Source organism: Balearica regulorum, chromosome 8 (assembly GCF_011004875.1).
Source record: "Balearica regulorum gibbericeps isolate bBalReg1 chromosome 8, bBalReg1.pri, whole genome shotgun sequence".
NCBI classification, from domain to species: Eukaryota; Metazoa; Chordata; class Aves; order Gruiformes; family Gruidae; genus Balearica; species Balearica regulorum.
The window spans coordinates 9,662,056-9,689,548 of NC_046191.1; the positions used below are offsets into that span (position 1 = coordinate 9,662,056).

Here is a 27,493-nt window from a genome sequence, read left to right on the forward strand (position 1 = left end):
CTGACGCTGGAAGATTGGGAGGCATTTGCTTTGACTAGCCATGCTCTTTTCCAAGCAGAGGTTTGGAAGCAAATGGATGACATTAACACTCTACACTGATTACAAAGCGCCAGATAAATCATACAGAGGTCTAACTCAACCAGACCTCATTACCACCGGATTGAACTTTTCACTAACTTGCTCATCTCAAGTGATCTGAGTCAGCACATCAGCTCTGAGCATCCCAGGATTTGGGAATGCTGGAAACAGATCTGGTTCCAAACACTGGCGCTCGGTAGCATTCTTACAAGTCATTTTCCAGCAGGCAAAACCTAAAATATTACAAAGAGAGAGTCAGAGGCCAGAAGAAACTCCAGCTGAGAGCTCAGAGCTGCTCCAATGCCAGAGCATCCATCTTTCGAAAGTTTAATGAGATAAGTTTCCATCAGGCGCTTTCACAACCGGGCCACCAGCAGTGGCCTTGGACATGGTGTCTCGCTCCCCATGGCATCTGGACAGCAGGAGCTGTGGTTCAGACCTCCATGAGAAAGCAGAATGGTGAAAATTTGTGAGAGCTAATTAAACAAGACCAGATTTTGCCTGGCAGGGACTCATGCCAGATATACTACATCCCAGGAAACCATTTCAGGCTTTGTCATAAAGTACTTGTGGAGAAGAGAGCAGGATATCTTGCCAGACTTCACTTCAAATATAGCACTACAGCTCTTACTTTTATTTTTTGGAATTGGTGTGGTCATAAATTATCTGCTTAGCATAAGGTTAAACACAGGACAGCAAGAGCTGTGAAGTCTCATAGATGAAAGGTCCCAGCGTAAGTAGGGAAATGCTCATACATGATGTTATCAGGCTGTGCTTAAGCTGAGCATGCAAAGCATGCTCTGAGAGCTCAAGATATGACCATCAGTCTCAGGAGACCTATATTCAAATTCCTGCTCTGCTACTGCCTATCTGTTGGTCTTGGGACAAATTTTTAGCTTCTCTATACTTTGGATTCCCATTATTAAGTAAGGATGGTACAATTCCCTCCTCTGCTGCAAGAAGGCATTGATGCCACACTAATATTTGGCAACTGTATTAAGGAGAGCAGAAGGGATATAAGTAGTAATGGTGTCCTCCCATGGAGACATCCCCACCATCAGGTCCTAGCTCTAACCTGGAGGCTGCAATGTCCTGGGCAATCGCCCCAGTGATGACTGGTAGGTGAAATGGCAGTTCATTTCTTTATGCAGACCCAGCCTCACATCCTGACTACAGAAGTGTTTGAAGTAGCATCATCAATCAAGCACAGGTGAAAGAACAAGCCATTAGCAGGAGTTTGGTCTCTGCCCAGACACCCCACCACACCCATGGTGTCAGCTCTACGTTACCATAGAGGAAAACCAACTCCACGATGGCATAATCTGAGGAGCAGATTATGTTTCCTCAGAGCTCCTGGGGTACAGACCACACTTGCTCCAAACCTGGTCTCTGGGTTTGCATCTGCACTCGGGAAGTGAGAAGTGATGGGGTTTGCAATTTAGGTCCATTTCCAATGCCTGGCTGGATCTGTGACTTCAGGAGGATTCACATAAGTAATTCCTTGGCTCAGAGCTGAAGGTACAAAAAGATCTAGCTGATACTGAGGAATACTTCCATTGTGGTAGGCAGTAACTGAACTTTCCAGAAAAATGATGCTAATACTAGTAGAGACTCTTAGGGTTAGATACTGCTTAGCTAAGATTGGGTCAGTTATATATTGAGGTTGGACTTGTGTAATCTGGATATTGTTTCTGTGCAGAACTGTATTTATCATGTTTCTCAGCTACCTCCAGCCTTTGGAGATCAGTGTGCATCCTAACTTTTTCTGTTAGAGACTCATAGTTGCCTTTATTGTTGTAATTTTTAGTTCACCCGTCTCTACATCACATATAATACTATTTAATTAAAGCCAGAGCTAAGGAGAGCCTCTTCCAGAGAAAGAAATTTGAATACTTCTGAGTACTTGAATATTTCTGAACTGTGTTTCAGAGGGAGCAGTGAGCAGGTGTTGGGGAAAAAGAGAGATGAGTTCTGAGAATAAAAAAATAAAGAGGATTGGTCTGGGAGAGTAGTAGCTCACAGATGTGTTTGCTGATTCACTGGAAATTAAAAGCAGATATAACAGTTTGGGGAAAAATTTCTGCAACACCGGGTCTGCCTCTGTGTACGGTATTGTTCCCCAGTTCAGGAAGGAGAGGTTTTTGATGTTGTATGCCTGTCCATTCTCATCCAGCCCAGATTTTAGTCTCTTGTGGGTAGACATCAGTCGTAAACAGATTGGAAAACTTAGACACTTTTCTTGGAAGGAAATGTAGGGGGTTTTTTGTTGTGTGGTTTGTTTTTTTTTTTTCAACACACCACTGATTTCAAAGCTGTGTGGTTTGGGCATCAGCCCAGAATTCTTGGTTTTCTCTTCTCCTTGTTCATCTTATAAAGCATAAATACCATATTTCATCTACAGAAAAATAGATACGTGTACTTGTGTATCTCTATGTATAATACATCTGCATTTGTGTGGATGTGGAACTGTTAATATTATGAGTTTTCAGGATCAGCATACTGGATGCTGAATACAGCAAAACAGTGTTAGGGAAAAGGAGCTCAATATTGGAAAGGAAACCAATCCGTGTTGTGGCTATCCCATCCTCATGTCTTCGCTCTGCTGCTCCAGTGCCACGGGCTGGCAAGTGGTCTTTAATGCTGTTCATTAACTGCTGTCGGTTCGCAGGGGCTGCAGATGGCAGAAAGCCACAGCAGAGAAAACCAGGTGCTGGGGGGACTGTTGGCAGCTCAGGAGAAATTCTCAACCTCATGCATCAGCGCTGGCTGTTCCCCCACACGCCGTCAGGGGACGGTGAGGTCCTCTCTTTCATGGTGATTCAGGAGCCTTGGGCAGAGGCTGCAGTGACTAATGGTTCGGTAGCACGCTTTCAAAGAGACTCCTTTTCTCTGATGTCCTGGCCAAATTATTTCCTGGAAAATTGGATGAGATGCGTTTCCCCTGCAATTCCAGATGCATAGAGTGTTCCTTGCTACTCACTATCATAGACTGCCAGCTAGTCAAGGTTAAGCTGTGCTGTCTTTTCTGTGATCAGATCAAGGAGTCTCTGACTATTTCAACTGTAATACTGAAGTGTAGAGAATATAATGGAAAGGAAACTCAGTTTGCTACCACATAGTAGTAATGTACTTGCGATCTGTTGATAAAGTGTGTTGCATTTATTACTTACTGAAAGATAGTCTCACTCCTGTCTTCGTTTGCAAAATGTTGGCAAGAGCATATTGCAGTTCCCCGTAAAGAGTGAAAAAATTGTGGGATCTGGTCTTTCCCGTAAATGTAGTATTTACAGGAAAGCTCTATTTTCAAGAAAGAAGGAATAAACACGCAACTCATTGAGTCTCAGCTGAAAACTGAGCTGAAAGAACTATCTTTCCTTCTTGAGTGTTCTGTGCTCAGAGAGCTGGAGTTGGTCGTCATCCAAATGGCAGTCAAGTGATCAGAAAATGGCATTGGTGAGTGATGGGGCAGAGGGTGCCCGAGCATGGGTGTAGCGTAACGCACAAGTGCAATGCAAACACTCTCACCAAGCTCTTGCACTCAGAGGTAGACTTCAGATAACGTGTTGACAGCATCAGTCAAAGAAAAATAACATTCTACCCAGTCTAGTGCATTTGACACTGTGTAGAAAATTGCTGAGGGGTTGTGAAAGGCGCTCTCTGTTGAAATGAAACGGTGTATATAACCTCTGCTTTCTGTGTGCAGTCACGGTGACGGGATGAAAGGGATGGATGATAATACCAAAAGAAAATCCAAATCCAAGCAACTCTGGACGCAGCAGTAATGACACTGAAAAACAGTAGCTTAATACAGGTCATTGCTATAGGCATTTTACTTCTGAGGTTATAGTTCAAATCCTTCCCTTTCTCATGAGCAAGTTGCGTTGCCTGTTGGTTCAGGCAAGGTTGTATGCAGTAGAAGCTCTGGGATAGCTATTGAGTTGTGTGGATTTAGGCTACTTCACAAAACAAGTATATTGTTTTGCAGGCAACAAGGTTGCCTGCAAATCTGGGAAAATAATTATTTGTTGGTTCCAAAGTAACTGTGTTACTGACCAGCGACAGGGTTTTCTGGAATAGGAACACTCCATGTTTCAGTTACTTTAATATAGCACCAGGAGATATGGTTGGACTGTGGCTTTGAGAAACCACCACAGTATGAATAATTTTACTTTTTTTAAATTCCACGGCTGCACATTAAACAGATTTCTGCAACCAATTCTGTTTTTTTTTAGTGGGACAGCTTTCTAAGTAGCTCACACTCATTAAGTAAGGGTCACAGAATTGAACCCTAATTTCTGTCCTTAAACTACTTTGAGATCTTTGGGGGCTGCACATGAAATTATATTGCTATGTGTAGCGTACAGGGTGTTGTCAGTTGAAAGCTCCTCTGCATTTCATGCATCAAGCACCATTCAGGCCAGCTGGCGGTTGGCTGAAGATAATGATAACGGGATAGGAAAGATGGTCAGACGTTGCCAAAATTATTAAATGGCACATTTGCCTGCTGTATGCCAGATTTACGCTGCGCTGCTAGTACTGGTCTCTCGGGTAGAGATGGAAACATCTTCCAGTGTAGGCAATGTGGGTCACAGCTCTTCAGAGAGATACAGGCAATGGTTTCAGTCAGCATCAGGGTGTTTCCACCATGCTTTGTCTTATTCAGTTAGTATTATTAGTAACAGCAGTAATATATGTGCTAGATGCACCAATCTGTGGCAAACCCGAAATGTCGATTTACTCTCAAGGGCATTGCCCTCAAAACATTTTGACATTTTGATGCGTTCTCTTTGGCTGTAGGCACTGAGAGCAGAACAAGTGTAAGGCATTGGATGAGAGCTGGTTTTCACAGAGGAAAAATAGCTGTTTTCCACTGTGATGCTGACAATATGAGTTCCCAGTACTGGTTGTTAGAATAGTACTGCCAGCACGGTGAGAGAAACAGAGAGACAAGAGGGATCATGTTTCATGGGCCATAAACTGGAGCACACTAAAATAATCCTCTCAGATATGGTCAACTGAATATGAATCCATGTAATCTTGAACACACTCTGCATGAACTCAGAATTAATCATCAGAAAAAATGAACCTGTGAACACAGAGCTAGATGTCAGGAGGAATATTTTGTTTTCATGGTGAAATATTCAAGATCAACTCATGGCATTGTCCTACAAAGCACATCATAAAAACTAACCCAAAAGATGTCATTATGAATTATTTGCTGGGAGCCTGACTATCCCTTGCTCAGTATATTATGATGCCATATGGCATTTATTTTCCAAAGAGATTAGGGAATGCAAAGTCCATCATTAAATAAAGCCTAATTGGAAGACAGTGATTTTTTTTTTCCCCTGATAGCAGCCTTGGGCCCTCTAGGACTGATATTTAGTAATCCTTTGAATTAGTACTTCAAACAATTTGAAAAGTGAGCTTCGGTTCTAATACCGACAAGTCTGCAGGTCTGAGGTCTACAAGCATGGAAGAAAAAGGTGTCTGTTGCTCTGGTGGGGCTCCTCATCCTGGATGTGGAGTCGATGATGAGCATTGTGGCAATGGTGGGAAAGGCAGTATCATCCCGGGAGGAAAGTGGATTATGCTTCTTTTAAAGATGGGGCAGCAGGGGCACAGACTTTGCAAGGAAATCAAGTGTTTCTTGAGAGCAGCAGTCCCAATATCTCAATCACATAGAAAACTTTTTCAAATGGAGTTTTGATTCCAATTTTTATTTTTTACATTTTTCCCAAAAAAGTAAGAGAAACTTTGGAGCATTACTGTAGGATTCCCCAACCCTTGGTTCACTGTGACTTTGGATGTCTGGGACCACTGTACAGATCTCTGGACTTATCACCCTCTTTCTGGAGCCCCATGATGTACCTCATAAAGGAATGAGAGACAGAGGGGAAAGTGAGACTTCTTAATGTGCCTCAGGAATTCACGACAGATCTCGAATCTCTCTAGGAATGTTTTTCTTGTTTCACTCTATTGGGAATTGGCTCTGACATAGTAAAAAACATTTTCAGAACAAGTCCCTTTCATTTTCTTGGCCTCTCTATTGCTCTTGTCACTGACCCAAAGCCTTTTGATTTTTTTTTTCTTTTGACGTTCTTGAGCTAATTGGCCTCAGTGAAAAGTGTTTTGTTTCCTGCAGAAACTTGGCTGTGAGAAAAAGTGTGGAGGTTGGGAGAAATCTGGGACAGGCCAGTGCCAAAGGGCTTATATAATAGCCCAGAATAGTCAGCCAAAATATAGTATGAGAGCTTTATAGGTGGAGTTCAGTGGGATGAAAAATACTGCAGGATTTGGACACAAAAATGCCAATAGGACCGACAGTGAATTTCTTATTTCGGTCAAGGATGATCTCAGTCTCATCCAGTGAAGGGAGCAGATAATTATTGAAGCAGGTAATTATTGGATGAATTCCTGCAAGAATGCATATTCTCTTAGTACTTTTACGTAATAACATAGGCCTCTGTTTAGGCAAGAGGATCTTGTCTCCCACTGATGTTCTGCTCACCTCTAAATTCATGTGCTCAGTACTCTGGAGCTCTGTCATCTTCAAACCAACTGAAAGTCAGGACCACAGGTTGCATAGGAATTGCCTTCTGGGCATTTTTCTGTTGATTTCAGTGGATTTCTGATCAGACTGGACACAAGGGGAAACTTTTAAGTGTTGTAACCAAGAATAAAGAGCTAGGCTGGACAGGAGTGTAGCCCCACAAGTGAATTTGAGGCTTTGAGCTGAAGATAAATGGAAGCACAATTTCCCCATGTAGTTTTCTGTAGCACAAAGCTCTGATCAGTTCCCATGAATTCAATGGGAATCTCATTATTGACTTTAAGGGAAGAAGATAGGACTCTGTAAGGAGATTTTTGGCTCTGCCAAGTACCTGTCCTGGCCCAGTTCTCCATGGTCAGACACTGAGTTGGCCTTAGTGTGAACCACTTGTCCATGGGTATGTCCTTCACAGCTGGGGAAGCTGCTCAGGCTTTATGGTACTGCCCATAGATCTCAAGGAAAAGAGAGGCTGAGGACCAGGAATTCACCCACATTTAGAGAGACCTGGGCTCAGTCTAGAGTGGTGGAAATTATTTATGTCTTGTTTTGTCGGCTGAACCAGATGATTGAGGGAGAAGTTATATTGGGTCAGTGCCGAACAAAAATGTTTTCATTTTCTCACCAAAACAAAAGCCTGGAAGAAAATTCAGGCTGTGCAAAGTGTTTAATTGTTTAATTTAATGTCCATGTTTGTGTTCTTTTTGAAATGAAATGTACATATATTACATTTCAGTAAATTATTTCTGAATGCTGTGAAATAAAACCGTGATTTATTTTTTCGTTTTGTTTTGGAAACAGTATTTCAGTACTCTTAAATTCCTCATCAGTATTCCTCAGCATATGAATTTTTTGGCAAATAAATTACACGCTCTAAACAATCCTCACCCCATATTCATACAATTCCCAGCTTCTTCATGAACTCCTTGTTTAAGCCTGAGACCCATTGACTTATCTGTAGGACTGGTACATCTACACAGACACGCAGCCTGAGCACACACAGAGGCATAGCCATACCCTTGGAATAACAGCTGCCACGGATGAGGGACAGGGAAGTTGGGACTGCTCACTTTGTCCTTAAGGAAGCTTTCCTTTTCCAAAAGTCTTCATTGGGGAGAGGTTTTTTCTTTCTTTTTGCAAAATAAAATTTCGGTATTATATCTTCCTGTTTCTCTAAGTGATTTCTTTGTGTTCTGTCTTTTGTAATTTTTGGGCCAGTTGCAATGATGGTTTAAATCAGTGTGACTCAGCTAACGCTATTTAGCTTCTAACCTGTAATGCTTCAAAACACGCGAGCCCTGACTTATCTCAAGCAAATGATTGCTTCCCCCGGAGTCGGCTAAGGCTGCTGGTGTTATTAAAGTTAAGCAGGAGTCTCTGTGTTCTGCTGTGTTCAGGTTTAAACAGTAAGGTGATGACGCTTCTCTTTTACTTTTGTTTTTTTCTTGGAGTTGTTCTCCTTCCTTTTGGTATGTGTGGTTTAAAAGCAGTCCATCATGTTGCAGACTCTATAAACTGTAGGTTGCTTAATTTGTGTGATTCGTAACACAAGGAAAAAAGAACCATCATCATTCCTGGTATTACATCCAGCTCTGTTAGCCAGAGCATTGACCTTGACCAGCTAATGATAGGTATTTAATATATGTGCATGTGTGTATATATAGATGTAAATATTCATTATGTGAGGTCTGAGATCATAAGGGAATGCTGGCAGTGCCAAGTTTTGTTCGATGGTTCAGGCCTCCAGCTGTGCCAAACTCTGGGTTCCCTTAATGTACCATTAAAACAAAATCCAGGCTTTGCTTGAATGTCATCCAGCTTTATTAAGAGAAAGATCAAGCGTAATCTTATTAAGCTTGTCACTCAGAAACCATAAGGACACAGGCTTGGTGTGTCTATTTGGTCCACATGTGCGAACAATTTTGCCTCCTGATAGTCAAACAGGGGCTGTTACTCTTTAATGAAGGCTATGAATAACAGAACTACAAATTACAATGCGAGCTTGGTGATGTGTGCGCACACTCATGTGTTAACAGAAAGGGGGTGAAGGCGTAGATTGCTTGGACTTTAACGTATTCCTCAAGCCTGCTTCAACCCACGTAACCACAATGTTTTGCAAAATCTGTTGTGTATATTTTGAGGTTTCTGAGCTTCCATAACAACTTACTCAACTTTTGGATGTGACCATGTGTCAGAGTGGACAGCCGTGTTGTGGAAAACTAACAGGATCACTGAACCTCCCACTTTTTGATTTCACTAGAAGTCTGCTCACTGGGCCAATATTATGAGAAAGATATTCAGATAAATTGTGCTTATCTTCATTGTTGCTCCTTTTCGCCAATGTTCACAGCTGGGCAGCAGGAGATAACAGTGAAAACCACTAGTGTTTATACCAGTGTAAAACCAGAGTAATGCAGTGGTGGTTCAAATCAAATATTTCTGCTTGCTCGAAATGTGGATGTATATAGAAAATCTGTGTGTTTATACATTTGTACAGAAAAAAACTAAATTGAAATTAGTCAGGATGTTTGGCCATGTGGCTGAGAATAGATCTGCGTGGGTGGAATTCACAAAGATAAATAGTAGAGAGGAATGTAGATACACATTTGATGGTCTAATTAGGAATAAATTTGTAATAAAAAGAAACACTCCACAGGCATAGCATGTACGAATTAGTACTTCAGGAATACAGCTTTCTATGACTTTTGGTTAATTAAATTTAACATCTGCGAGCAAGGTATCCTTTGCGCATGGGGATGTGGAGCCTTGATACAACTGTTTGCATGTGCAAAGCAGCTTACGAATGGAAGTGTTTGCAAGATGGAGCTCGTCACTGTTGGGTTGTGACAGGCATGTCCAAGAGAAGTGGCATATGAGCTTGGGTGTGACCACTGTGTGTGACCACATTTACAGCTGAGAATCTCTGAAAACCACAGGACTGTGTCTGCTCTTTTCCTGCTAGACAGATGGTCTCTGACAGATAAGATTTACTGACCTTCTTAGTAGAGTCTTTGCCATTGCTGGCTAGGAACCCCGGCTCCTTCCACCGCATGACCTTTAGCCAAAGGAACTGTCCATCCTTCCCAAAGCATTTCTTCCTTCTGTTTTGCTTTTAAAGAAAGAAAAAGTAATAAAGAAAAAACATAGCCAAGAAATATCTAAATGCTTTGACCATAGTACTTTTAAAGTGTCCTATGGAGATCCTTTTTCTAATTTATACCAACATCCTTAGGGTCAAAGCTGATCTGATCTGTCATGCTCAGGCAGAGTTGATCCTGATTTATGGCATTTAGAGGAACCAAAATGAGTACTTTCTAGTCCAGTTTTCTATTATTCCACAGCCTTGGGCATGCTTTGCACTTCAAAAGAGACTGATCTCCAGATGTAGGTACTCTAGATCTCTTCCCACACCACATGTATCTGAGGATCTTGCAACACCATATTAAGCAGCTTAACAAGTGTCTGCGGTGTGTTCCTGCCTTCCTTCTCTCCTCAGGGGCAATAGTTCATTGTTTTGATCTACCTTGTATTGTGGGTTTGCTTCGTGGTGTTACAGCAGGCATGAATCAAGCAGCAAACCTTGAGCTTGGAGTGGAAGGTGGGAAGTAAGTCCCAGTTTATATCTCCTGAAATGCCACAGCAGCACCATCTGCACCTAGTGACCCTGAAAGGGTTTTCTTGACTTCTGCCTGTGGCTTCAAAGCACTCCTTGAAAAAAAGTCCTTTTCCTGCACTGGCAAGGCTCACCATGGTGGTGCAAAGGCATCACTAGCTGAATTTAAAGGCTTAGGAAAATCTTTTAGGGCAGGTTTCCTCTGTGTGGTTGAGTGGATTTGGAGATGCCTGTTCAGAGGCAGCAAATGATCTGTATAACACAAAGCTGGTTTTGATGGAGATAGCAGCTGAAACCTTTAAAGTCATGCAACTATGCTGAACTGCCCTTCAGCAGTGCCAGCTAAAACCACAGAGCAAAACTGCATGTCATTGCTTCTAATGCGTGATCAAGGACAAGCTTGGAAAGGTGCTTGCTGCAGTGTGTTCCGCTATGTGGCAGAAGAGAAAGGGTTGAGTCCAAACTGAAGACCAGGTTGGGTGTGTCATGTGGATCTAGGGGCTGAGTGGGGCACATCTCAGCAAAACCAGAGGGCAGCTAGCAAGAAGAGGAGACAAGCATCTGGACACAAGGGAGTTGGGGTCCATGAGCTCCATGGAGGCCTTGCCCTCAGATGGTGATGGAGACCTCAGTGCCATTGAGTGTGCCTTGCCTCCAGTTGTTTCACTGGTGGGGCAGCCTCCAAGTGCCACCGGCACTGTGTTGGTTAACTGAAAGAAAAGGCCATTTCCAGGCTTGAGTGACTTCACCTCACCTTATTCACAGCCTGATTTGTGAACTTTCTGCTGAGTTTTTCTGCAACAACAGTGACATCCAGTGGCCAGCTGGATTTTTCTGGGAAAAGCATGAACCATCGACAGTCTATAGCAACGTGAAGCTTTTATATTTAAAAAGATAGTGACTAAGGAGGCTAGATTTTGGTTTTCTTGAGGAGTTTCCTTTTTAAAAGTCTGGTAAAACGGCTTCTGTTTTCCTATGCCAGCATGGCACTACTCGAGAAGCAGACTGGAAAGTATTGGTACTCTCTGCTCCAGCACAGTTTGTCCTATGCCTGTAAACTTCAGGAGGCCAGCAATTAGCTGGGGAATGACTGTGTTTTGGGCTATGGCATCACCACGTTTTTTACTTGTGAGGCATCCACAATCCAAATAAACCACGAGAAAGGGGCTCCTGGAAAAGATGAAGAAAACAGTGTGGTCTGTAAAATAGTTGACTATGAGGTCAAAATCAGAAAGAACAAGCAAGGATCCATGCCTTGTCAACTGGGAGCTTTGATTTGTGGTTTTCAAACTCATTTTCAAACAGAAAATGACAGCCTGTCTTGTAGTCTTTTGCAGCAACTTCACAGATTTGACAGACATTGCCCCCAACTAACTTTCCTGGAGTGGTTTAATCTCACACTAGAGCAATATTACAGTGGGTTTTTAATTTGGTTTAGAGCTGTGCCTGTGCAAACTGGAGGAACTGGGGGGAGACTAATGAAATTGTCAGTGGACAGGTTCAGAACAAACATGAGGAAATGCTGTTTCACACCATGCATAATTGCAGCCACAAGCTATTGTGGAAGCCAAATGCATACATGAGGCCGAAGAGGGATTAGACAAACTCAGTAGTCCAACTCTGGAAGTCACTTCACTTCTGATTCCCACAGCCTGCAATGATATATCAGTGTCCTCACCACTATATATTTCCTACAGAAAGCTGCTAACTACATCCTTATTACCTGCCAGAAGCCTTTGCCTAAGGCAGGCAAGGATGCTGCGTTTCATAGTACTGGCTGTGTCCTACGGCTGAGGTCCCACAAGATCTGGTCCTTGCTGGGCCACGCCTCAGAAATGTCTCCACGAGTTCAATGAGATACTCTGCGTGCAAAAGCTGTTTTGTTGACCAAGGAGCTTTCCAAGACTGGAAGCTGCCCTGAGCTCAGACTCCATCGAGTCATTGTAGGTGTTTTAGTAACACGTTCACAGTTACCTTCTTTGCAAAGTACAAGAGTGGAGCAGGAAGATGTGGAAACAAGTTTTCTCCCCCCCTACCCCAACCCTGGCCTGGCTTTGGCAAGCAGGTCCATGTGCATTCCAGACTAGTTCAGGATGGCTCGAGGGATTTGCGATGGGATATGAAACACTTCGCTCGGAGGCTACCTGCCTCGCGCCAGCTGTCGGGACTTTAGTGTGGCGGCTGTCCGGGAGGCCAGGTGGTGGCTTACGTGAAAAGATCTGATAACTTTGGTTCAGATGGGAGTGTGTTGTCTACTTCAGCAAGGCTGCAAGCACACTAATGAGGCACCTTGGGCAAAAAATGAGACTGCATTTCCTTACTGATTTCCTCACTGCTTGAGGTGTTGACGATGCTCAGCAAACAATATTGTACATAAAGATAGTGCATTTCATACCAGGCCATCTATACTTAGGTGGTCTGGTGGTCCTAGCTGGTTGCGCCAGTCCCAGAGATGTCTTGGCACCCTGAGAAGACTTTTAGAGATGCTGGATTTTCTCTAGGTTTTCCTCATCTCCTTGTCTCCTGCTGCAGTGCTGGGGATGTGTGAATTTCCCAAGATTTTATGTATTGGTCCTGTCCATTGGAGAGGATCACATGAGGGACACAGATGTGTTCCCTGTCACACAGCTCCATGATTGGCACACATATCCAGTCACACCTTACATCACATCTTTGTGTAGAAAGGAGTGTTCCCAACAACATGATTCAGTGAGGAGCATGCACCTTAAAAAAAATTTTAAAAAGAAAAAAGAAAATCCCATGTAGTCATGGCATTTTGCTGTAGGGGAAAATGCCAATCACCATCCTCCATGCAGTATCTCAGACTGAGCGAGCCCTGTCTTCACACAGTGTAAAACCTGGGGACAAAATAGCAGGCAAACCTTTACTTCAGTCCTACCCGCAGAATTTTCCTGCTACATATTTTTTGTCCTGGTAAGTTGTTCCTACTTATACCGGCAAAGACAAGAAATACATTTTGGGATGTAAACACTTCGAATCTATAGGCTTTGTTGTTTACCCCCCAAGGGACCTTTTCCTTAGCATTGTCAGGAAGGGATTGGATTCATCAGATCTCTGCCCTTTAAGCTTGGACCCTGGATATGTTATTTCTTTGTGAATATATACTGAAAGGGTCATCCTCTGCTGGACCTTCTCTCTGTGGAAAACTCCTCTAATGCCATGTAAGTAAAGCTAGAATATGAAATAGCCCAAAAGGCCCCATAACCAACCAGGGCACATTGTCCAGCACAGATCAACACAGCTCCCCGTCCCTTGCAAACTCTGGCACAGGAAGAAAGATGGGGGACAGGGCAGAAAAGGGAAGGATGGGGAGGAAGGATGGGCTCTGTGCAGAGTTCAGGAGCTGCTGGGCAGTGGTAGGGTAGCTTGGTGGGCCATCATGCCGTCCGTGGCTGATAGATGCTGAGGCTAAAGGAGCTATTTAAACTCATGTGGTCAATGGAGAATTGCACAGAAGGCTTATGTTCTTCCCAAACCTGGTATTTGAAATGTTGGAATGAATTGCTCCATGGAGTTGCCCATCATCTTCAGTGAGGCTGACCAGCTTAGACTAGTCACTTCATTTTGAAATGTCTGAGGCAGCTATGAACCCTGTTGTGTGTTGGTTTGACACAGCTCAGATGTTGCTGTGGTCTAACACAGAGGCCAGAGGAGATGCTTGGGAGGTGACCTCACTTCAATTCTCACTTGTGTTGTTTTTCTTAACCTAAGTGAAATAGCTGGTTTAGACTTCAAGAAAAAAAGAAGTATTTTTATTGTTTTCCTCATCATATGTTTATGGCAAGCCTGCTAGGGAAGGTGTGCAAAGGCTTTGAAGATAGCACAGAACTGAATGGCTGAGCCCACGTGAAGGCACTGTATTGGGTTTGAAAGTGAAGCTCTATGCCAGCATGGCACCAGTCTCAAACTGGTAAGCTCAGTCCCAGCTCATGCTGAGCCTGTTGAGGGCTCTGTGCATTGTCCTCCAGGCTACTTCCAGAGAAGGACTTCCAGGGTGTGACATTGGGGTGCCTCCAGAACAGCTCCGTGCCCTCACCAGGAGGGATGCTCAGGGGGACTAAGCAGCAAAGAGTGGAAGGGGAGAGAGACAAGGGGAGTTTATTGTATCAAGGGGCAGTAAGAAAATAGAAGGCTATGGCGGTCTGTCTGTCCTTCAGACTGAGATGCTCTGAGTGTGGCATTGCACTGCAGGTCTCAGACACCCGGGGGAAATATGAATCTGTTCCATTACCCTGGCATCAGTCTGGAATTACCCGCTCAACTTTTGGCCCCTTGTCACTCCCATCTCCCCTTGCCCCCATCTACGGTGTTGCCTTTCTCCAGAGTGTATTCTGTGAGTGCTCACAGTGAGAGGGGAGAGAGGTGATTACATGCAAACAAAGAATGAAGGAGAACCGGGGGAGATTGCTGGACATTCAAATTGCTGCACATTTTGGCCTTTTATGTTTTATTGCTTTGCTTCCCGTGACTGTCCAAAAGTGGCTATGAGTCAGTTCCTCACAACTGCAGAGAATAACAACATCAAACAAGAGAGGGAAAATGATTTCTCCATCTGCCTTGGAGAAGGGGTGGCATGATGTAAGGAGGCTATGATGAAAGCCTACTTTACAAGACCATTGCACGTGGCTTGTACAAAGTATTTTTTAAGGCATGCTTTGGGCTCGGATACTCCTGCCAAACAAAGGAGGAAGAAAGCTCATTCCCTGCATCCCCAACTCTCCTCCCTAGCTTTTGGCATAATGCTGAAATTTCCAAGTGCAAAACCATGTCCTGCAGTGGAGCAAAAGCCAGCAACCTGAGGTGACAGACTTTTCTGAAAGGTGTGGTGCAGAGTTCCTGGCTTTGTCCCAGCACCGGACACTCTGCTCTATGGCAAGGACCCTTGGAGTAGCATCAACAGACCTAGTAGGGGTGGTCTCTGAGGCTGCTGAGTTTCTGTGGGGTGCCAGTTCACTCACCCATGAGATTGTCTCTCATAGCATCTATTGTCCATCATTTTGGGGCACTGTTACTGCCCGAGAGTTGCCCCAGGGCACTCTCAGTTCTGTGCAGGATCATTGAAAATCACTTCCTGTTTGTAAAGCCCACCCAGAGCTCTTGGTTTGAACCTGAATACCAGCTTCCAGGAAGCTTTTTATTATATCTGGTTTGTCTGAGGTGTGGGTAGGGATGTATTTGGGATGCTGATACACTGCATGTCTCGTGCTCTGGCATGGAGTATGGCTCACATTGTTTCATACCAGTTGGGGAGGTGGGGGAACAGTGGAATCCTTCCAACTGTTCCCAGAAAATTCCACTGCTGGATCCCCGGAAGCAGTAATTTTGTTCATGCTATTAGTAAAATCTAAAATCAAAATTTTCAGGCAGTCCTAATACCATACTCATCACTAGATGTGCTGCATATCCCCCGCCTAATTCATTACCTGGTGTCATTTATGATAAGAGACTACACATTAGAAGGGTACTCAGGCTGGAGGAGACTTTTAGATACATCTAGATCCAACTTGCAAAAGCAAGATCCGTACACAAATCCAACATTTGCTCCTTGTCAGGGTGCACTTCAGATACTAATTCAAGGCAATCTCTATCAGTGGAGTGAGATTTCAGGGAAGTAAGTGGTTTAGGAAGAGAGAGGAGCAATCCTCTGGCAGCAGTAGCAGTCTAAATCTGAGTCATCATAAGAAAAAAGTAAAAGAGTCTCCAATTTTTAAAGGATGATATTCATTAGCAAAGAATGGCTGGGTGCAGGGATAGAAGCAGCTAAGATGCTGGAGGAGGAGTGGAAGGGAATGAAAAATTTGGAGGGTTGATCCACAAAACTGGTTCCCTATGATGGGTCTGGGACATCAGCCATGGCAGGAAATTGTAATGTGGGATGTCATGTGGTTCCCCCCAGTAAATTTACACCATTAACCAGAGACCATTAGGTTAGAGTCGAGCGCTATAATGGAAAAATTAGCAAATCCAGATAAATTTCATTGCCTGAACTGTTTGCCTTAACTCCTTACTACAGCCTCTTCTTGACACGGTCATCATTCAGCTTCCAAAATATTCAGTTCAGCTGTGCTCAGAATAAGAGAAATGGAGGCAGCAAGCAAAGGAACCAGAAAATATTTGCCCCAACTGTGAACGTGCAGCTTTTGACATTTGCATTTTTGCCTACGCTAATTCTTGTGAAACCTAACTACCATAAACACTCTGGTGGTGCCAAGAGGCTTTCAAATCAGCATCAAGAGAGGAGGAGGAATAGAGACTGCTGCCTCCTGATTGCAAAGCAGCCCGAGGTCTAAATGGCAACAAAATGTTATACATAACGTCTGATTCACTGTGTGGAGAATGTAAAGAATTGAGACCTCCTGACACAGTTTACATTGGCCCTTTTTATGACTAATTGTGCAGAAAATAGCTCTGCTTGTAGTGTGCATGGAAACAGTTCAGGTTTCTGCTGTGTGTCAGCTAATGGGCTAGCAAGGCTTTTTTAGCACAACTTCAAAGGCTCTGGCAATGGAGGTCCTTTGTGAGGGAATTATCTCCTGCTCCTTTGTACCCCTTTATCCTTCTAAGCTGTGGAACAAAGAATTGTGAAATGAAGAGACAAAGTAATTTGTAGTAGATCTCTAGACCTAGATAAAGTACATAACATTTGCTTAAACACATTTTTTCTGCTTCTATCATCAAAACAAGGTTATATTTTTCTGTGTAGGAACACCCAAGTTCATTTAACTGTTGAGGGATGCAACCTTATGCTTAGATATGCTATTGATGGGGTCACCAAAATGCCTGAAACGGTAAAGGAGAGCTTTAGTTTCTGTAGTCAATTAGAAAATACATGACTGTGACTGTTAGAGTTGGCCGAGAAGTGTATTTCTCTCTAGCTCAGGATATACCACTAAGAAAGGAAGAAAATGCATTTTTTCAGCAGTGTGTATGAGTGTGCATGTGCACACTTTAAGGAAACCATGTATTTTTCACTTCTTAGTAAAAAACCAAAGTGGTTTATTTTTTCTTTCTTCCAGTGAAAAATGAAACCTTGGGGAGATAAGGAAATGCATTACATACATCTGCTTTGTGTAGTCCAAAGCACAGTTCTTAATTAAAAAAAAATAAATAACCCACGCAAAAAAAAAAAACAGCAGGGATGGAAGATGTTAGATTAGTGTTAGCAACCATGCTGTATAACGTGTTTGTCCAGTGTCTCCAGATCCTCTGTCTCGAAAAAACAAGACATGAGTGAAAGGAGAATAATGTTGGCCTCATCAGATTTAATGAAGAAACTCCCCTCAAGTGCAGTAAGCCACACTAGCCACTCCACTGTATTTGTGTTCAAACTGTGAAATGACTCTGTGTTTAGCACTGGGTCTTGTCCACAAGCAAATCCCATGAGTATCTCCTTATCCTTAGAGGGTGGAAGGACTGCATCCACATTTTTCCTGATGATTTTTTTTTTTTAAACTTAAACTGTTAGGAGACACTGTACTGCATATCTCCATGTCCAAGTACAGACTTTCACTTCAAGTCCCTGTCTAGAAAATCTTTTATGTCTGCTTTCTCTGCTCTTCCCATACTTGCATGGATTTCCCGAGGCAGTTGGTGTTCCAATTTCTTGGATCTAGTTTTCATCAGTTGTCAAGGTAGATTTGCTTATTACTGCAGGAATAGTTTACTCAGGTTTAGACTGAAGAGGGAATAGCGATGGAGAACCAAGAGCATTCCTCTGTCTCTCTAATCTATCTGATATGTCTCTAGATGCACTAACTTTTCAATAGTTACACTTTCTTGAATTTTTTTTTTTTTTAGATTAAAATTTCCAGGCCAGAAGGATAAATTTTTCAAAGTTTTTAGCAGAAGCATACACACACACACACATAAAGTTCATTTTTTTATATCTATAAATAAAAAATTAAATCCCCTGATGTCATAAAAAACCCTGGCAATTATTATATATTCTGTTTGCACATATGGACAGCCAGAGGCAGAGATTTGATGTTTTTCACTGATCTAAATCAAACTGAGCTTAATTGTCTCTAGTATACAGGTTAAATTGGTTTTCATTACATGCCATAAGCTGTCAAAAGTATTACATTGCTGTCAATATCAAACTAGTGAATGCTTATCTCAAGTTGTGTGTGACCAAGGAGAGTCATTTTTTATGTAAGAAATTTCTCGTATAGAAAATTTTCCTGGACTTTAATACTGGGAAGGATAATTACGATGGACTTAGCAGCAGGAGGCAAGCCAAGACATTTCTTCCAGGAATTCTTTAACCCTGGAAGTACAGCAATGACATGAGGGTGTTTTCATGTTTCACTTCACCCACCTGCACTGGCCCTCCCAAGGGCCACCTTTTTCCTCAAACCTTCCTCTTCCACTATCTCTGATCCTGTGGAGCTCCTTGCCAAGGGGTGTCATGGATCACTGTTGGGAAGATGTCTGTGCTGGGTGGGAAGGCTGCTGGTTTGAGCATGCATACTTTCAGTTTTTCCATCACTGAGGTGGCGAATGACTTCAAATTGCTTGTACTGTGCATAATGAGATAATGAGTTGGCCACAACAGCGTTACTGTGACGTAAAATAAACAGGTGGATACCAAAAAGGTAAAGCTTTGCAAAGACCTGCTCATGCTATTTTCTAGTGGTTGTTAAAGCTTCAGAAGAATTATTTGGGGGTCAGTTTGAAGTTGTTCTTTGGTTTTGATGTTTTGTTTTGTTTTCTCTTGGTTGAACTGCAGCAATGAAAATATTTAAGCATGTGTTAAATTGTGGATCTCAAATGAAATAACTATGTTCACATTCAAGTTTTTTATGAAGATTTCCATTTATTCAGGGATTTGGAGTTGGGCGGTGGTTCTTCTTATGGAAGCTGGTATTCCTTCATGTTAGGAAAGGCAAAATTAAAGAAATAAGCCTTGGAGCAGAGGGTAAGGAGATTTGTGGTATGGAAATTCAGTCCATGGTCTTAGAAGAGGCCCTGGAGATATCCATTCCCTGCACAGGTAGGGTTCAGCTTGGCAGGAACCACCTCTCCCCCATAACTCTGGTCCAAACCCAACACAAACTCCAGGATAGATGGAGGACAGTTCCCAAGAGATAGGGGTATGGCAGAGGACTGAACGGCTCCGGGTGACTTACCCTGTGGAAACACGCATCTCGCCACGCTTACGTTCTTCTGCCATCCTGCACAGCAGATCACCAGTCCAACAAGCTAGCAGCTTTCATCATGGTCTCCACACAGAGAGCAGGAATGGAAAGTCCAGGAGGTATTTTGGTCACCTTTCGGTCTTCATCCATCACTTGAAGGGGCTGACAGGCTTTGGTCAGGAGCTGATGGTCCTGACATTTTGTGGATTAGGAATAGTTGCATAGTTACTTTTTTCCTGTGTTTAAAGTGGTCAAAATTGGGTTATTTTGTACTGTTGTGATATCAAATATGTACTGGATTCAGGACGATTGTTTACATTAAAAAATCTCTTGGCATTTAAGACTCCCATTCAGGGAAAGTAGAGTGTTGTACCACGGACTCAGAAACATCTCTGACTTTGACACCTTTGACTTTGGTTCCTCAATGTCACTTTGCCAGTGACAGAATGGGGACCTTTGTTTGCCTTGGCCACTGCATAAAAAACCAGGATATGATCAAATCCAGTTAATCACTCACAAATGTCTCATTTCTTGAATCTCTGAGGGTGTGTAACACATTTTTGGGACTGCTCTCTGCTCTTTTGGCTTTTGTTGTATGTAAGTTAGGGGAAAATCAAATTTTGAATTTTCTTAAAAGGAAGTGGAGGAATCCTGGAACACACACTAGGGCTCTGCAAATGTACACTTAATCGTTTAAAGAAATTTCTTTTGGCTAAAAGCTCTTACTAGTGCTTGCAAGTTGCACTAAAAGCCATACAACTACATCATTCCTACAACTGATGCGAATTAGCACCCTCGTTGGCAGTGTAAGCAGAGAGATGCAGGCTCAGTGAATACTGGGGACTGAATTACTCTCACATTCATAGCGACTTTGTGCAGTATGGGTGAAGAGTCCTAGGAGTGACTCTGCTGATGGTTACACCAGCTCCTTACACAGTGGCATGCATGGAGAGAGCCTCGGGCATGTCCTGCCTGCCTTGCTTTTTTCTGTGCAAAGCATTTGGCTCTGCTATGGAACCGGCCAGTTGCAGACATCTCCTGCAAGCACTTACACTGTGCTTAAGGCAAGCACACACTCTCCACGCAGCAGCAAACCAGAGGAGTGCGTTTTTGCACATGGTGGAACTCCCTGCTGCAAGGGGCAAAAAGTACATGGAGGCAGAGGCTTGAGCACATTTGTGGTGAATCGGTCTATTCAGAGCTGGCATTGAGACGCAATGACCTGGGTGTGAATGGGGGTCACCCAGCCATGCAGAGCTGGAAGCTAATGGACATAATGGGGGAGGATCGTTCTGTCCTTTTCCTGTGTTATTCATGTATATATTTATATACCTTTAACATTTACCACAGGCCACAGTTGGAGACAGGTTACTGGGCTACGTGAAATTTAATAAACCTGTTAGCAGAGTTCTTGCATCCTTACTTCATACCTCTAACCCATCCCGAAAACAATGTGGGACTCTGACAATAAGTTGAAAGCTTTGGAGGGATTACACTGCCTTATTGAATCTGTACCCAAAGGCCTTTGAGGGCTCCCATTGACTCCAGTGGGATTTGGTTCAGACCTCAAGTGTGTAGGACTGCCTTAAGTAAACTCTTTCAAGGCCCATACATGCTGCAATACTTATTGGGCTCTTTGTTACTTCTTTGAATAGGAATGTGACCCTTACACTTCTAGTGAAGAGCCTTGATTTACAGGACTAAATCTTCATGGTTTTTGGAGAGATAAGGTTACCATCCCAGCTCCTCCCAACCCTGCTGTGCAGGTGGCTGAGCAGTTGGTGAAGCAATTCCTGAATCACTGCCATTTTAGGCAGATAAGCACCAAGCAAACAGCACAGCAGCTTCAGAGCCTCTTCATAAGCAGATGTCCATGAACGATGATGGACAGGGTGGACATCTGGGGTTGTAAGTTGTTCCAATTCATCAGTCAAAGCCCTAGTAATATTCTTTTTGCCACTGCAGGGTCATTCTGATATCTGTGTTAGAAGTTTCAATCTGTGCACATAATAAAGATGGCCACAGTGGAAGACGAGACTAGCAATTCATCTAGGTTTTCTTTTATCCACCCAGTCCCTTGGCCATGTGAGGGGAGGGAGGGGTAAATAAGATGGAAGAAGGACGTATTGGGCTGTATGCTCTCTCTTCCCCTGGCCATTGCCAAAGGCTGCAGTGGGCTACGTGGTGAATAGTTGAGTCTGAATTCCAGCAAATTGCCTAATGTGCCTTTCTTGCTTTTGGAGCTGGTCTAGCTTCTGGTAACCTTGCCTCCCAAACCTGTTGTTTCAACAGAAGAAACTCAAGTGAGCAAGAGGAGCAGTTTGATTGACAGTGCTATTTTCTACCTGCATTTTAGGTCACTTCCTGGGTAACAACACTGTGATTGATGTACTGAGACAAGCAGGATTTGAAGTGGAGCACACCCCTCCTGGACAACCAATTGGAAAGTAAGCAGCTGCCCACAGATTATTAATCACTTTCTCTCCTTTTCTTTTTTCTCTCCCTTTTTCTGTGATGAAGCAAGATTATTGCATTAGTATAGCAGATAGGTTGAGGGGGTGAGGAACCTCCCTTTCCCACTCAAGTTCCAGACAAAAAGTGCATTGTAAAGCATCCGTTGTGTGAGTTTGGAAACATATGGAGCCTCAGTGGCTGTTTTTTTTCACTTGGGGACATTATTCATATCACAGCTGCTTCATTATACCAGATCAGAAGTGCCACAGTTTCTTTCTGTTTTCAAGAAACATCTTGTTCAGCTCATTTTACCCCATAGCAGTTTTGTCTTTTTCTTTCCATGGGGTTTTAGTTGCTTTTCCGTTGCAGGGCAGTAGACTGCCACCAACTTCATTTTTCAGGCCTGTCTGTCAGGCTGCTCTTCTTCAGATAGAATTTCAGTTTTGCTTGAAGGACCAGATTCAATGTAGCAGATGCACCTTGGAAAATGTGGTGAGTAGGTAAAAAGCGATTCAATATTCCCTGAGCTTCTCCATCTATCTAATCAAGTAAAGCAGGCAAGAAGGATTGATTACCAAGCTCTTGGCAATCTTCATTAGCGTAAGATAAAATATGGCACAAAATTGTCCTCAGTTGGTAAAAGAGACTTCCTTCTTCCCCTAGACTTTTCTCTTTCCTGGCCATTTAGACGAGGTCTCTGTCTAAAGATATCATAGACAATATAACTGGGAGGGATGGTGAGAGACCATGTAGCTTTGCAAAGCTAGCCTTTCCCCTGCATTCTGCAGATAAAAACTGGCCGAGATATTGCTCTGTCATAGGATTGTTATCCTCATTAGGAGAAAGTGTTAGCAGCATGCTCCTGTCCCTGGTGGGCAGACATGACATGGTCCAAATATGAGGTGAGTTTCAATATGGAGGATTAATCGCAGGGCTAGTAGACCATGTCTGAAAAAGCTATGTTTAATATAGTTGGAAAATCTGGCTGATCTAACCTTGTTTGTGAAACATCCACAATGATTCATATAGAATATAATATGGCTCCACTGTACATAAGTGTCTTTGACAGAGCATTTATCCTAAATGCTTCTTGGAATATGTTGAGCAATAAAAGCACAGTCTTAAATAACAATGGGGAAAAGAGGAAGAAAAAGCTATCAAACATAAGGAAGAGCATATATTCAGAGGAGGCTTAAGAAGCACTTTGGCAGAGGGAGAAAAATCAACATGGCACAGGGAAGAGCATTAAACACTGTAACTGACTGGAGCTGGAAATTTTTGCTAAAATCAACAAAAATGCCTGTGTCTAAAAATACAGCAAATCAGAAAAACCAAGCGAACTATAGGAAAACAGCTGAAGTATACCATTCCTAGATTTCTGACAAAGAAACTTTCCTCTCAGGGAAGCAGGCACTTTCCTCAGCAATTTTCATTTAGTTGAAAGTATCATCTTCCCCAAGAAAAGTATTTCAACTGGAAATTGTGAAACTATTAATTTATTGGCTGTTTGCAAGCCCTTGAGAAGAAAGAAAGATACAGTAGTATGAGAGATGTCCAAGAATAGTCTCTGCTCTTTATGGTTTTGGGATATGTCTATACATGTCATCACAGACTTGAAATAATGCAATGGGGCAGGAAACTTGAAACAAAGCCACTGCTTAATGTTGACTTATTTGCAATATGGGGCACCCCTGTGTATGCATTTCCCTACCTTGGCAGCAGTGTCTCTTGTTCATGACGTCTTCCCTAAAATTGTCAGTCCCTGGGGGAAACATACTTGAAAGCAAATGGACTTGGACTGCTGCCTAGAACAATGCATATGTCCTCAGTTGAATTATCCTACACTTGGTAGCTTCTGTTCTCACCTCCAGACCGGAGCGTTGGGCAGGTTGGTCCCTTTGTCTGGACTAGTACCCTAATTCCAGTGGGTCTGTTCTGAACGTTGAACTACAAAACTTTATTACAGTGTATACTGTTGTGCGTGAGTACTGGATTGAGTTGAGAGAGAGCATATGGTTGCACTCCATAAAGATTAGATGCTTTGTATGTTTTCCTATGGTCTGATGATCCAGGCAGATCAGCCAGTCTTAGGTGAGACAACAGAAAGGAAAAATAAATGGCATGCTAAAGAAATCCAGAGTTGCCACTAAATTGCATTGCTCAAGGTGCAGAAACAGTAGAAGATTATATAAATTCTAAACAGAGTTTAAATGTATTCACAGGAAACAGCTTGCTCCCTTTAGAAAAAAAGAAACGCCCAGACCTGCACATCAGGGACTGTATTTTCATTGTCCTACAGCTGGGGCCATAGCCATCAGAAGTGCTTGGGGCTCCCCCTTAGAAACAAGAAGACTGGTGCAAACCATTTTGTCTCTCTTTTTCAGAATAACTTGTATTTTATAATTTCTGGGCGAGCTGCAAAAGACAGCCTGCTCAAACACAGTTATGAAAAATGTTGATGGCATATTCAGAAAGCACAGCCCATTAATTGTTGTGATGCTGGGGCTATGTTGCTGTAGTTGAGAGTCTTAGGGAACCTTGCATTTTTGTCTACCCTTCTTTTTTTTGCTCTCCTCTTTCCTTTTAAAAAGGTGAAATAAAAAGATTTGAAAACAGTTAGAAAGGCCCAGAAGAGGAACCATTTCAGGGTAGTGGCTATACTAACCACATGTATACATAGAATAAACAAGTAGAAATCAACAAATTTTGAGCTGCTTGCAAGCAGAAATTGTTTTGTGGATCATAGAGATGCAGGTGTTTTCATCTTGATTCTTGTGGAGCCATACATGAAATAAGAGGTATTTCTGTCATCTGCTGAAACCCAAAAGAGGCATTTCTGCTTTTCTTCCAAATAAGTTGTATGAGGGAGTCAAGCCCACTGCACTGAATTCTGGCACTGACAATTGAAAAATTGGATAATGTTCAGGGAAGATCAGCTGGACTCTAATGTAGAGATTGGTGGGGGTGGACAGCACATGGAAAAAATGCAAGGGTTGGAAAAAATTGAAGCAGCTGCATGCTTATGTTTTGGCCAAGGGAATTCAAAAAAAGAATTGTTGTGGATGGATTGTGCCCAAAAGGACCTAAAGAAACAATTTGAGCTGGCACATAAGAATGTTTGGAGGTATATCATATTGAAACTTAGAGTTGTTTTGGCTGAATATCAATGATTTCTTGACAGTAAGTTGCAGGACAGTCTTTCTCCGGTTAAGTCAAAAGCCCCATTATTTGAAACAATTAATTTCAGCAAAACATTCATGCTACATCCTACCTACTACCAATGCTGCCTTGCTGAAAAAACAAATACTATTTTTCTTTAATATCTCTATTCCTGAAATAGTATGATTGTTATGATTGAAATGATTAGTAGTCTGAGCTTTATTGTTCGATAATAATGAAGAAGTGATACCATAAATAGATGGGATAGTCTGGTACTGATGTTTCAGCTCTGCTATTCATTTTAGTTTCAGAAAGGACAAGAGAATATCTTTTCAGAAAATAACTAGTACTCTTCCTGTGTGCCAGAAGAGCCTTGGGAAGAGTGGAACAGGACAAAGACCAAAACTGGTTCTGCTTCCAGTTACAGACAGGCTGGGTAAAGCCAGAAGATTGTTGGCTTCCTTCATCCAGAATGCTAAGCATGTGTTGTTAAATGGCTACTCTTTAAGCTGACCAACATGAATACCTAGAGTCTCACATTTCTGTTGTCTAGTGACAAGCACAAATTTGAGCCAAGTTCTCCCTTTCTTAAGGTACTGGGAAAAAGTAAAGTGAGACCTTGGCAGGCTAGAAGAGATAGCCAAGAGATGGAGGGGTTCGATGGCTCCAGAATCAATGAACTGGCAAATAAAAGTTCATATACAGTACATTTAGCTGGTGTGGAGATATTTGGGAGCTGTCACCAACTGGATTTCTGAAATCCCCTAGCTCCTGTTGATCTGCTTGGTTGCCCAGTGCTGAATTTCCTCAGCCTCTTCTAGAATCCCACCAGCTGACTATTGAAAATACCTTCTTTAAAGCTCGATCCCTTTCTGTAAAGGAAATCTTGTTGTAGTCAGCATGCAGAACAATGCCATAAACACTTGAGAATTTATCCTTACGTTGGCTTCATTTGTTTATTTTGTTGCCTGAGGGAAAGTGTCCTGAATCTGTTTGCCTGACAGCCTTCAACAGCATTCGTATTTGCTTCTGAAATTGCTGGCTGTCCTCCTTGTCCCAAATAAAGGCATTGGAAAATGAATGACTGGATCAGTATCTCATTGCTTTGCCCTGAGATAAGAAAGGCAACTTTTTTTCTTGGTGGGGCTTCTGCCAGTTGGCCGTCCCTGCCCCTCTCTGTCTTCAGAAAGCAGGGCTGTGCACTTGGGGTGGGGAGAGAGGAGGAGATGGGAGGAACTTTCCCTTCAGATGGATTCCAGTGACTTGAGCAGATAAAGGGCCACAGCTGCTTCACATTTAATTGGAAACAGCCAAATTGCAAGATCAATCCCGGAAGCACCTGTGTCCGTGATGACTCTATTGTTACTGGGTTCTCAGAATCGGCTCTGACCTTCTGCCGCGCGCCAAGCCCTGGCGTACTGCATACTATTTCCTCCGCCAGAAAAACATGCAGCAGTGCTCATTTCCATCAGACTGCTCTTTCTGACATTATGCTCAATGCTACCTTTTTTCAGAATGGGAGATCTCAGCACAATCTTTTATTTCTGCCTATTTGAGAATTTATTGTAAGCTCTCAGAGCTCTACTGTGGAAATTAATTACCCTTCCTCCTTATGTTTGAACTTCCTGGCCCAGTTGAAGCAACGTGTCTTTGCTGTTGTAGCTTATTCTTTCCTTCTTTCTGAAGCAAAGAGCTTACTCCTTCACCTTTTCCTATAGCATCCTGCAGGTGTGACCCTGGCTCCCCTGCTTAGCATTGTCTCATGGTGGAAGTTTCTTTGCTCCACTATGAATGCATTCTTTTTCCCCACGGGATGGAAGCATACACCCAATCTGCACAGTGATGCAGCCTTTTCACTTGATCAGGATCCATAACCTTCAAGAAGTGACGTGCAGAGATGGGAAAATGCTTGACATGACATTCCCCACAGCCCCAAATTTGGTAAAAGTGCCAGTTCAACAGATTGCATGCCAGAAACTTACAGATGCCATCAGAGCCATCAGGAGTCTCCCAGTAGTGGCCACATTCCTTGGGATGCCCAAGCGACCTGGGCTTTCTGGTGCCAGCCTGGCAGGGTTACTCCGCTCTGCTTAGCTGTTAATGTTGATGTGCAGGATGTGTTTGGGACACCATTAAAGTTGTAGTGAAATAAGTAAAATTTTATTTAGAAAAGAGAGAAGTGAAAAAAAAAATGAGCTGTGACACTTTCATGGGAACAACTGAGTTAATTGAGAAAAAAGGAAGAGCTGAGCAGATGTTAGCACATTATGGATCTCTTCTGAGATGGGGAAAAATGCACGCTTTTTTTTTCCTGTGGGTGGAATAATGTCTCTGCTGGGATGCTGCAGTTCTTCTTAATCCTATTGTAAACCTTTGGATCTTTCACTTGATCTGAGCCTGAAGAACATACTCCCTTCACTAGCTTCCTTCCCTCAGAAGAAAAGCTAACCCATTATTTGGGGGGGGTTCTCTGACAGCGTA

At 42.8% G+C, this 27,493-nt stretch overlaps 1 protein-coding gene across 2 annotated transcripts in view; it reads left to right on the top strand.

The window, feature by feature from the left end:
• The window catches only part of TRABD2B (TraB domain containing 2B), a 293,392-nt gene that overhangs the window by 225,985 nt on the left and 39,914 nt on the right, over nt 1-27,493 (top strand). Inside the window, exons 5-6 of one of the 2 annotated variants that reach the window (XM_075759456.1) lie at nt 21,756-21,846; nt 25,318-25,580. In XM_075759456.1, coding sequence (XP_075615571.1) covers nt 21,756-21,846; nt 25,318-25,525 — 299 coding nt within the window. In that variant the 3' untranslated portion in view covers nt 25,526-25,580. Of the gene's footprint in view, nt 1-21,755; nt 21,847-25,317; nt 25,581-27,493 lie in introns of those variants that run through there. The other variant, XM_075759455.1, reaches the window with a different exon arrangement.